The sequence below is a fragment of the Cryptotermes secundus genome, unplaced genomic scaffold (genome assembly GCF_002891405.2).
Source record: "Cryptotermes secundus unplaced genomic scaffold, Csec_1.0 scaffold434, whole genome shotgun sequence".
NCBI lineage: Eukaryota > Metazoa > Arthropoda > Insecta > Blattodea > Kalotermitidae > Cryptotermes > Cryptotermes secundus.
Genome location: NW_019738963.1, coordinates 216,273 through 229,352, shown reverse-complemented (window position 1 = coordinate 229,352; position 13,080 = coordinate 216,273). Strand labels below are relative to the sequence as shown.

Here is a 13,080-nt window from a genome sequence, read left to right as displayed (position 1 = left end):
CCAGAAATAAATTATGCCGAAAACCGGTGGTCCCTGCATCAAGAGACTTTAATTTTTTAACTGAATTATGCCAGGACAGAAATTTACCTAATTTCTTAGTGAAAGCAGGTAGGTTTGTGAGATCATCATGCTTTCTTTGTGTGTGTTTGTTTGTTCATTTATTTATTTGTTTGTGTACCCTCCTTCCAACTTTGAATTAATTGACTGATTTATACTAAGTTTAGTGTGGACATCCATTTCAGACCGCTCCAACGTCGTTTCTGCTATTTAATTGGCAATATACTCATCTTGGAACGCCTGAACCTTTGGGGTGGGAGCAGTACTAGTGATCCATTATCTAGGGCCTGGAATTGTGTATTGTAAAAATCTTTGAAGAATATACGCATTTTTTTTCAAATTTTGTATTCAGAATATAGAACATCACAATGATATCAGAATACATTTATAATATTGTCACGTGTAGGTGGTACGCGTGACGAAAATAAGGGGTTCTAGTTCGGATGATCGGGTTTATTAGCTCTTCGACTACAATCTGTATCTTAATTACAGTTAATACAGCGTTATTGTTGATTTACATTATTTACAGTTCACCGTTGCACACGCACTAGGATTCTCTGTCTTCACTAGTCGTCTCCTGGCAACGGATCTCAACACAGAAACTAGCATTTCAAATCAGTAGGAGGTCGTCTTATTATTTCGTCTTCAGTTACTCTGTACTCTTCTGTCCTAATTGTACTCAATTAATATTCACAATTCATTAAGTACACGCTCCATTCTAGTCCTAATACTCTCAACTGTTGAAGCCTACTGGACTCCCTTTCCGTGACGGCTTCGTCTCCTTGACTCACGGCTTCTCAACTATGACTGACTTTAAACGGCCTTCACTGTCTCCTATAAACCTTTGGCACGGACTCCAAGGAAAATTCATATTATTGTAGACGTGTTTACGGTTCTGTTGCTTAGAACTGGGAACAGCGTGGACCACATTGAAAACAAGCCACATGATAGATTTCTCACCAGTCCATTGGTGCGGTGATTGTTGCCTAGCAACGAGCTATAAACATTCGTTTTATTGTTGCGTGACATAGCAGCGGACTGTTTACCAGAATCTGTCTTCGCGGGAACTCTTTTACCAACCCGTTGCCTAGCAATGTGTGTACCTATAACAGTATTGTGACATAACGGCTGAAATCCGGAATGGTGTAGCTGGAGCAGACGTCCATTGCTGAGCGGCGGATCGGCAATCATGTTTCCGCGGCAACGAATATTAACAAAAACAAGTTACTCTTGTAACGAATAGCAGCAGGTATCAAGTTGTTAAACACAAGATTTCCGTGACAACCAACAGGACAACAGTGGGAATTAACTTGTATTCTTTCTATATTTTGTTAAATATTACCAATTAAAAAGGGGCACGCGGTAGTGTAGTTGGATGAGGCACTATGCTACAAGCCAGAAGGTCGCGGATTCGAGTCCCGATGAGGTCATTGGATTTTTTTTTAATTGACCTAATCCTTCCAGCCCCATTATGGCCCTGGGGTCGACTCAGCTTCTAACAGAAATGAGTATCAGGAATATTCGTGGAATATTCTTGGGGGTAAAGGGCGGCCGGTGCGTAAGGCTGACAACCTTGCCGCCATCTATGAGTCGATTGTCTAGAAAATGTGGGAACCTCAACATCTCACAACCTTATGGGCCTCCATGGTCTGTTACAGGGATACCTTTACTTACTTTTATTTTATTACCAATTAAAAGTGTTATAACGTGTACCAATTACAATACGATGAACCTTTTTTATTTTCATAAAGTTGAATTTGCCCGCCTGACATAGTAGGAGCTATACCTGTAATTGACTGACGTGGACCAAAATAAAGTCAAACTTTGTTGAGAGCCTTTCTGTAGTTTCGAAAATATTCCTATTCGTAAAACAAACGGAAGGACGGCAAGCACAGATAGTGTTTGTTACGGATGTCTATCGTATGAATGTTGTATTCACTCTAATTTATGTGGAACAGTCCAGATAAATGGAACTTAATTTAAAAGTAAAACATAGGACGATGAAGTTTACTTACAAATGATTTGATGATAGCATTACTCTAACCTACAGAGAGCATACGCTATTTTCGCGGCATTTTTTCTCGCTCGTCTCTCATTTCCTATCCAACACACTATATGCTGTTCGGTCGAACTATCTTCGGCAGTGGAGATGGAACTGTGTCAGCCTTTCTAAATCTATTGTAACAGAGTTGATGATCGCGCTCCCAGTCAACAGCTTTGTAAACACGGTCCAACATGCATCAATAGATGAAACTGTGTTTTCTATGTCGTCTGCGCGGAGCAGCGGTGGAAAAACATGGTTATACAACCCATTTCTAAGCAACGGCTCGGGAAACACACTTCCACATAAGCGGTGTCGTCACCAACAATAGAGACGGTGTTTTCCGTGGGGTCTGTGTAAAATGTTTATAAGAGAAGTGTATGCAGTGACAGAGTTAGCCGTAAGCTGGAGGAGTGAATCCGGAAAATTTTTTTTGCTCCGTGGTTCCAGAGTGATTGATGACGAAATAGCAAGAAGACTTCATAGTGAGTTGAAGTGGCAGTTTCTGGGTTGAGATCCGTTGCTAGGAGACGACTAATGAAGACGGACATTCTTAGTGCGTATGCAACGTGAACTGGAAATTGTGTGGATCAGCGATAGCGCTGTGTTTAAGTGTGATTAAGAGAATTTGTAACCAAGGTGCTAATAAACCCAATCATCCGAATTGGAACCCGTCATTTTCGTCACACGTGCCACCCTACCTTTGACACTGTGTTACTGGAAGCCTAGGATTCTTTGGGTTTAGTTTCAGAACACCACAGAAATAAAACCGAAGCGCGGACACATATCCATACCTCCAAACGAAGTGGAATCCGCTATCCCTGTATTTGAACGACCCAGTAACGTGTATAGGTGAAAGGAGGCACACAGAAACTTGAGTCTCATTTTATCCTGATGACCAATCCCCTTATCTAGTACTAGCACCAATACGCAGGAAGCCGCGCCATAGCTCAAGCGGTTAGTCGCTGGCTTCCCACCGCGGCGGCCCGGGGTCGATCCCGGGTCTGGTCAAGTGGAATTTGTGGTGGACAAAGTGGCGCTGGGGCGGGATTTCTCCGATTACTTCGGTTTCCCTTTCTAATCTTCATTCCACCAAATTCTCCATCATCATAATCAATCGGGGCAGGTACAATAGGCCAATCAGTGGCCGCCGTGCCGAGTGGACCCCACTGAACTCCACCCCCCACTATGCAAATTAAAAAGAAATTCTGCATAAATTGTGATTTTTGTTGTTGTTATTTAATATACTACATTCACTCATTTCATCATTTAGTGTTACGTTCTTCTGTCATATGCTACGTTTCACACGCATGCAGAAAAAATGGGGAAACCGTTATTCTCTGTACCAAACTAAACAGGATGATGTCAGTTCTTGAACTAAAATATATCTGATTATATTCATCTATATTTCTCTTACATTTTCCAGTTAGGCTGCTTCACACACAGTTAATTTGTTTAGTGAACTGTTTCAATATATACGATCTTTGCGACTAATGCCTCTTTTTATCACAACTGTGATCCTGTTACTTTCGATTGTTTTCCTGGTACTATGTATAAAATAAATAATTCTTACTTGTTGGTTTTCAGCACTGAACCTGTCATGCCAATGATTCCACTTGGCCTGAAGGAAACTAAAGAAATCGACTTCCGTGAACCTTTCAAGGTCAGTAAGGGTCAATAATTTAAATTTATAACATTACGGATTACTGTACTTTATTATCTTCATTCTCCCGTGAAGACGTTATGGGTCGTGGTGGCTCATGAGCATGTCATTAGCAGACGGTACGCGAAGGTCGTCTGCTTCAAGCTTGAATGTTCTCGCGTCTGATCCAAGAGCATTTCGACAGTTGCCATAACGAAGCACATACACAGTGTGCCGATTGGTGTTATTGCTAGAAGCTGTTACTTACGCGTAAGTGTTATGGACATCACAACAGCCAAGAGGCGTTAAGGTCCAGCCTCAGTTTACTGGGCTCATGTGTTCTGATTAAGTGCATGTTCACATGTAATGTATCCTGTGTAAACCACGAACCTGAAGAACATTTACAGTATATGAATTGCGTATACTAATTATCTCCTTAGAGCTGAGCCCTTCTTAAGAAGCCGAAAGTTGCTCAGCAAGAAATTCTAACCATTTTATGGAACCCAAGGGTCCTTTACCATATTCACAAGAACCTGCCACTGGTCTCTTCCCTGAGCCAGATGAATCCAGTTTCTCTCTTTTTGAATACTATCCTTCCATTAAGGTCTTCCTGGTGGTCTCTTTCAGGTTTTCTTACCAAAACCCTATATGCACTCATTTCCAATGCATGTTACATGCCCTGCCCATCTGATCATCCTTGTCTGCTCTATATAGATATGAAGGTAGCCAGCGTGGGCCGCCTCTCTAGAAATAACGACATCTCAGGGATTGGCGTCCTGGCGCAGGCAGGCTCCACATACTCCTGATTCTGGGAGGTAGCATTTGCTTAGAGATGGGAAATAACAGTATCAGAACTTCAGGGAGGAGCGGCTGAAACGTTTCGGGGCAAGTCCACATTGGTCACGAAGATAAGAAATGAAGAACTTAAGTGGCAGGGTGAGCAGAGGAAGCAGCTTTCTTGGTTAGGTAATAATACAATGAGGAGTTGGATTGTACAACTCGAAGATTGAAGTCCCATTATGAATCTATCCTTCAACATGCTCTTAACATGTTTGGAGGAATTTGTGATTCTCAGAAGTCTAGAGGATTCTATTGGGCAGATGCAGTGGTGAATAATATAATGACTGAATCTAGGAGAGCTCTGTTAGAAAACGTGACAACTACCACATGGAACACCGTGGCAATAAACCAGATTAAAATAAGGAAAAGTGAGATTTTAGTGGTATCCGAAACCAGCAAGAAAGCCAAAGGCACTGAAGAGATGATGACTATATATTTACATATTCTGAAGGAGAGAAAGTGAAGATACCAGTAGCTGGCATAGGCATTATTGTAAGGAAAGGAAAAAATAAAGAACAGTAAGGTTGCGGGTTCAAATCCCGATGAGGTAATTGAATTTTTTTCAATTGACCTAATCCTTCCGGCCCTGGGGTTTACTCAGCCTCTAACAGAAATGAGAACCAGGAATTAATTAAATAATTTTCCTGGGGAGTAAAGCGCGGCCGGCGCGTAAGGCTGACAACCTTACCGTCATCTTTGAGCCGATTTTCTAGATAATGTGGGACCCTTAACGTCTCACAACCCTATGGGCCTTCACGGCCTGGATAGCTTTACTTTACTTTTACTTTTTACAGATATTCCTGATTGAGTGAGAGGATATTTACAGAAAAATCGCATTGCTGTATTACAGGAGTATATGCTCCAGTCGAAGGGAAATCTGAGGAAATAGTGTTGTGCCACAGCTTCAAGGAAACATACATGAGGCAGGAAGAAAATGACTATTATGGTTGCAGTTAATATAAATGCAAGGGTTCATGATGCAGTAATACCAGAACTAATATCACCTCACAGAGAAAGAATAATAGATGCCAACTGGCAACAATTGGGAGATTTTTATACATATTCCTGGGCTGACAGAGGAACTAGGTCCAATATTGATTATAATAATAACAAATAAAAATGTAGCTGTATGTCTGACACACACGAAGCAGTGAAGGGGTTGAGTTTGATGCAGATCGTTGCTTGCTATGTTCGAAAATAAGATTACCTGAAGAAATCACAAACAGTAAAGTCAGCTCTTCTCAAAAAGTTTAAGATTCCGTTACTTTAAGAATCAAATAGAAATATTAGGACAAAAGTTTTATTTGATGGTGTTTAAAAATATAACAAGTGAAACTGCTTACAGAACAGGTGTTGCTCTGATCTCTGAGGAAGAGTGGAAATAATACTACAAAGAGATGTTAGCAAATGAAGAAGGGGGCCGCGCAATGGCACAAGCGGTCAGTCGCTGGCTTTCCACCGCGGCGGCCCGGGTTCGATCCCGGGTCTGGTCAGGTGGGATGTGTTGTGGACAAAGTGGCGCTGGAACAGGTTTTCTCCGAGTACTTCGGTTTTCCCTGCCAATCTTCATTCCACCAATTGCTCCACAATCACCCTCACCTATCATCTGCGGCTGGTACAATAGGCCAGGAGTGGCCGCAGTAGAAGGGACTTAGTCCCACCCCACAAGCAATAAAAAAAGATAGTTACAGGTGAAATATAATTAACAAGCGAACATATTTAAATATTTTAGATGCAGTATGTGGGGGCACGCGGTAGCGTAGTTGGTTGAGGCAGTATGCTTCAAGCCGGAAGGTCGGGGGTTCAAGTCCCGATGAGGTCATTAAATTTTTTCAATTGACCTAATCCTTTCAGCGGCACTATGGCCCTGGCGTCGACTCAGCCTCTAACAGAAATGAGTACTAGGAATATTCTTGAGTGTAAAGGGCGGCCGGCGTGTAGGACTGACAACCTTACCGCCATCTATGAGCCGATTGTCTAGAAAATGTGGGAACCTCAACATCTCACAACCCTATGGGCCTCCACGGCCTGTTACAGGGATAGCTTTACTTTTTTTACTTTATTTCTTAGATGCATTATGTAACTATACAAAAAGAATATGTGCTTAGAAGGTAATGTTAAAAATATAACAAATTAAATTTGTATTAAAATATATTTTGAGAAGAACATAAGGAAGGAGGAGAAATTGAGAACGCATAATGTTATTGCTAAACCAGCCCCACAATATGGCAGTGAAACATGAGTACTAGAAGAAGATTGGGGGAGAATAGAAGCGTACGAATTTAGGTTAAGTGTCTCACAGAGGGATGAAATGTGGAGCACTTTGATATGGAAACAGTTAGGAAAGAAAAGAGTGGTGGGAGAAATACAAGAATACCAAAGGAAATGACGTAGTGATGTAGAAGAATGCTTCCTGGACGTTTACTATGGCCAACTTACTTTATCACTCTGTTAGAAGACAGGATATTGGACATCCATGAAGGAGATGGGCACAGTTCCTGTAATCTTGCAACAGGTCATGACTTATTCCTTGAATTTGCAGAAGAGGAAGAAGAAGATACATACATACATACAGGCTTCATATGCACGCGCACACTTCAGCTGTTCTAACAAAAATCAGCTGAGCAAGTCTGGTTGAATTGGAAAATATTTATTATTAATTAACGAAGTTAATTTGATTCTATTTATCGCAGACAAATATCACGTGTAACACTTATAATAAAGTATCACCGAAATCAGAACCGTTAGATGAACAGTCGGTGCTTCCGAAACATGCAGTTTCGATGACAGTCAGTGTAGGGCATTGCTTTAGTCCGGCGATTAATCGAGCCTCCCTTTATTTTTGTAAATGTGTGGAAGGAAGAAGGATGAAGTGATAGGAGCCTGGAGGAAACTGAGCAATAAGAGGTTTAATAACTTGTACTCTTCGCCAAATATCAAGTCAAAGAGGATAAGATTGGTAGACCATGTAGCATGCATGGGGCGCCGAGGAATGCATACAGGTTTTTGGTGGGATAGCCAGGAAGACCGGTATGAAGACCTGAACATAGGTAGGATGATAATATTAAAATGCATCTTAGAGAAATAGGATGAGGTGTTATGGACAGGATCATCTGGCTCGGGATAGGGACCAGTGGTGTGCTCTTGCGAGCATGGAGCCTTCAGATTTAATAAGATATTTGAAAATTCTTGAGTAGCTGAGCGTCTGGTGGCTTCTCAAGAAGGACTCGGCTCCATGGAATTAGTGCAATTAGACTTGCATTCTATGCGTTCAGATTCTCAACTACGTCACGACCCCTTTCTCTGAACCCTCCTTGCACTCTTGTATACAGCTCTGTGGATTCGCTGTTCGTGGTGTAGTAGTACTTAGTGGGATAGATCAGCTTGTGTTCAGATACAAATTTCTTCTTTGATCTTCCAGTACTCTTTTGCTCGGTTTTTAAACCCGAAAAACACCCCGTAATTCTGAAATTTACCATCGTCAGCACATGTAGTAGCCATTCTATCATTAGTTTCGAATATTGTTCTCCCTGAAGGCTGTCGGGGAACCATATCATGGGGAATCAAATTTTTGGAGGTAATTTCCGCAGTTTGGATTTTGCTAAATTTAGTATCCATCAGAACCAAACTTTTAATTCACACGGATGTGTTCGTGCAAGTGTAACGTTGTGTGCTTTTAAGTGACTTCAGAGCTGAACCTCATTTTCAGATATCTTTTGGGTAACTTCTTACGTTTCTGTTAATCGATCCAGAAGGATTGAATACTTCCAAACAATCTTCCTGATCCCACATAATTAGTGTTTAGGTGAATCCCAAAGAGAAACAGGTATTTATCAGCTATATATAATAGATTGCGACCAGGGATGTCCAATTAGGGGATATTTTAGGCGGCAGGGGTTCAGTCCCTCTCCTCCGTATCTGATTCATCTGAAACGATTCAGCAATTACAATTTTCTCACACGTGTAGCGTTCCACATTTATATCAGCAACGTACTATGGTTGAATTTTGAGTCCGTTTACTTTCCCGTGTTTCAGAAGCCCTTCCTTCCCTTCCTCTAAAAACCTTTGATGTGCTGTTGAATGGTGCATTGAATTCAAATTCCGAGAAACAAGAATATTGCAGCCTTTGTAGCAAAGCTTATTGTTCCTCTAAGCCATTTTGTTGTCAATGAATTGCACGCCAGCCAGCACCGTGAGACAGTAATGTCATTATAGTGCTATCTCACGGATGCTTCAGCACCGTGAAACAGTAATCTCATTATAGTGCTATCTCACGGATGCTTCAGCAACGTGAGACAGTAATCTCATTATAATGCTATCTCACGGATGCTTCAGCGCCGTGAAAGAGTAATCTCATTATAGTGCTATCTCACGGATGCTTGAGCACCGTGAAACAGTAATCTCATTATAGTGCTATGTCACGGATGCTTCAGCGCCGTGAAAGAGTAATCTCATTATAGTGCTATGTCACGGATGCTTCAGCGCCGTGAAAGAGTAATCTCATTATAGTGCTATGTCACGGATGCTTCAGCGCCGTGAAAGAGTAATCTCATTATAGTGCTATGTCACGGATGCTTCAGCGCCGTGAAAGAGTAATCTCATTATAGTGCTATGTCACGGATGCTTCAGCGCCGTGAAAGAGTAATCTCATTATAGTGCTATGTCACGGATGCTTCAGCGCCGTGAAAGAGTAATCTCATTATAGTGCTATGTCACGGATGCTTCAGCGCCGTGAGACAGTAATCTCATTATAGTGCTATCTCACGGATGCTTCTTGAGGTTAAGTGCCCTAATCTAAGATCCCCCCCCTCAAGAAACGGCACATCTCGATAGCAGTGTTGCCTACTGCGAACCTTGTTTCGATGTGAATAGGCAGGTTTTAGTAAATGAACCCTGACACCCGCTTGTATCAAGACATTTCCTTTCATACGAACGCCAGCAGGCTCACGTGGCGCTGTTAAATTGGTTCCACTCTACGAAATTAGATAGGCTCGAGTCTTTTGTGACTTCTTAACCCAAAGACAATCATTTTCTTGCCGAAGAAATTCATAGGAACGCAAAATTTTGTTTCAAATAAGTATTACGATAAAATAAATATTAAGTAATATGCTAAAGAATGCCATTTCTCGTATATGCAGTTCATAATGCAAAAACCAATGTTTTTGTTTACTAACAGTCACGCAGCCGGGCTAGAAATGAGAACAAATTATTTTTGACATTCATGCGATATAGTAGTTCCTGTATAGCTTCCCTGTTTCCAGCCTGACGTCTGTTATCCCCCGAATATCCATCAATAGCGTATGGAAGCGTAACACGTTTTCTTTCTTTACGGCTAAATCAGTGTTAATGTCGGTTTTATTTGGGTATCTGTTCAGTACACAGCGGTACATAGTATTATATTGTGTTCATTTCAGAATTCTGCAAATGTCTTCTAAAGTAAAGAGACTGGAAGTGAGCGATTGGAGTGGCGAGGAATTTCATACTTGGTAGAAATGTAAATATGAGGTGACGTTTTCTATTTTGAAAATGTAGTTTATAGAACTTAGTCTGTTACGCGTTATTACGTAATTAAACGTAAAAGTATTTTGGTAGAAATGAAGGGAAAGAAAGAGGAAGCTATGCGCATGTATACTGATGTACACTATCTCACCGCCATACGTTCACTACTAGCGAATTGTGCAACGAACACGTAGAATCTGGCACCGGTGACTAAAAATATTTCATAGACTAATTATACTTTCATAGGACAGTCTATCAAAAACACGGCGCACCGCACAGGAAACCGCCATGGGAGCTTCATGTTTCTCTTTGTTTACGTAACATCCCGGAGTTTGACTGAAGCCTGTGCCACCTGATATTTCGTCGTCATAGTCGATCCTGTCTACATATAAAAACGAGTTCATGAGACGTTTTTGCGAACAATTTCATGTAAGCAGTCCACGGAATTTGTGGTGCCATCTAGTAATGAAGAGTTAATGAAATGTAGGAGTCATATACGCCAGTGGATATCGATTTAATGTCGTATTTATTAGAGGGTGTGAATTAAAAACTGTCGACAGATTTTATTTTACCCATATAAACCTCCTATATAACCCATACATAGAAGAAATCGAATAAGAATCGAACGCTTTTTAATACTTCAGACGTCTGTCTTGCGCAGACTGATACTTAATGGAGAATATAGATGCCCCTTACTTGCATCTAGCAGTCTGGAATAGCGATAACCCAATTGGAATCTCGGCCAGGCGGTCAGCTATCCTTCTGGAAGATTTTTTTCAGTCTCCAGACAAATTCCGGGAGAGTAGCCTCAAATAGGCAAAAATTCCTGCAAAATTCCTTACCTTCTCATTGTTCGTTGTCATACATTGTCATTTAACACTTTTTAACCACTTCATGTGAAACTGCATTGTTACGTCGCCTAAGGTTCGTTCGGTGTCTCTTTTGTTCATTAGGTCTGACATCAATAGAAATTGGCTTCTTTCATTACAACAGCTTCTGTATCGACAATAAATAAATATTAGAACAATGGAGAATGTAAACGTTTGTGGTGATGAAGGTTGCTAAGCAAATTATATTCCGGTTTCATATTTTATTATAAATAACTTAAATTGCCGAACTTTAAGCATTATTTGTAGATTTGATATGATTTGTTTTGTTGTTCAATTAATTACATTGTAGCATCCGTTTTGAGTCTAGGTCATAGACCGATGGAATCAGCAACTTTTCTTTCATGCAGGTCTGATGCTTTTATTGTAGTTTTTTCTGTTCTTTGCTCCTTTTTAAGACTAATGGGAATGAGTCCAGCGGTGTAGCACTTAAAGTTTACAGCTACGTACAAGTGGGCTTTAGGTTAGCCGCTCGTGGACAGAAGTCAGCCTACACTCGTAAATTAATTTAGTAAATTAATCTCCAAATCAAATGAAATGAGATTAGATAAAGCTTGCATAGATTCCATGTACGCAGTTTAGAAACACCATCTCAAAGGAATTTTGCAGACTGTGATTACTCTGATATTTGTTTTACGTGGTGTTGTTTGTATGATTTGGTAGATTCTAAAGGTTTCTAACGATGGTGTACAACAATCAGACTTGCTGGGTTTTTGGACTTTGTCCATCGTCCGGTACCAAACCAGAGAATACAACTTTTCGGAAACTGGATCTGTTTCCGTCCTCAGGTTGGGGGGAAGACACCTACTCAGTTGAGTCCCTTAGAATGAGCTAACCTAAGTCATAAAGTGAACCAACTGAGTAGGTCTTCCTTCCCCCCACCCCCAATCTGAGGACGGAAACACCCAGATTCCGAAACATTGGGTTTTCTAGTTTCTAGGATACCGGACGATGAACAAAGTCCAAAACCCTCATAATTCTGGGTGTATGATTCGGTATTAGTTTTCAGATAATAAATTATTTGGATTAATTTTAGTGCTGCAACTTAATACACGTAAGTAACTAACTAACTAACTAACCAACCAACCACTTAACTCAATGGAGCTGGGTCCTTTTTGGGAAGATACCTGTTGCTCAGCTTCTCAAGAATTTCCGTACATTTTATGGAACCCGACAGTTCATTGTTCTGTTCACAAGAACCCTCCACTTGTCCCTATTCTGAGCCAGATGAATTCAGTCCATACAACCCTGCCCCATTTTTCTAACATCTATTTAAATATTATCCTCCCACCCACGTCTAGGCCTTTCTAGTGACCTCTTTCCTTGCGTCTTTTCCGTTAAAATCCTACAGGCCATCCTTTTTCCCTTATGCATGATACATGCCCCTCCCTTCTTGACTTTATAATTGTAATTATATCTGGAGAAGAGTACAACTCATGAAGCTCCACATTATGCAGTTTTGTCCAACCTCATGCCACTTCATCTCTCTTCGGTCCAAATATTCTCAGCGTCCTGTTCTCAAATACCTACAGTTTCTGTTTTTCCGTAATATTAGTGACCATGTAGTTACTATAGGATTCTGACGATGGTGTATAACACACTGATATATTTGGTTTTCGGACTCTATCCATCGTCCTGGTTTTTAAGATAACTAATAAAAACACGACGTTTCGGAAACTGGATCTGTTTCCGTCCTCATGTGAAGGAAAACATCTATTCTGTTGGGTCCGTTAGAAAGAGCTAGTCTCAATCACTGGACCAACAGAATAGATGTTTTCCTTCACAGGACTCTATCCATCGTCCTGGTTTTTAAGATAACTAATAAAAACACGACGTTTCGGAAACTGGATCTGTTTCCGTCCTCATATGAAGGAAAACATCTATTCTGTTGGGTCCGTTAGAAAGAGCTAGTCTCAATCACTGGACCAACAGAATAGATGTTTTCCTTCACATGAGGACGGAAACAGATCCAGTTTCCGAAACGTCGTGTTTTTATTAGTTATCTTAAAAACCAGGACGATGGATAGAGTCCAAAAACCCAATATATCAATTAGAGACCATGTTTCACACCCATACAAAACTACAGTTTTAGTGGAGTATGCTGTTAAATTTAA

The 13,080-nt window shown here is 40.8% G+C and overlaps 1 protein-coding gene across 3 annotated transcripts in view; it reads left to right on the top strand.

Annotated features, from left to right (window-relative positions):
- LOC111871457 (rhophilin-2) overlaps window positions 1-13,080 on the top strand; it is a 326,650-nt gene that overhangs the window by 235,437 nt on the left and 78,133 nt on the right. For all 3 annotated transcript variants that reach the window (XM_023864599.2, XM_023864600.2, XM_023864601.2), the window contains exon 4: window positions 3,686-3,761. In XM_023864599.2, coding sequence (XP_023720367.1) covers window positions 3,686-3,761 — 76 coding nt within the window. The remainder of the gene's footprint in view (window positions 1-3,685; window positions 3,762-13,080) is intronic.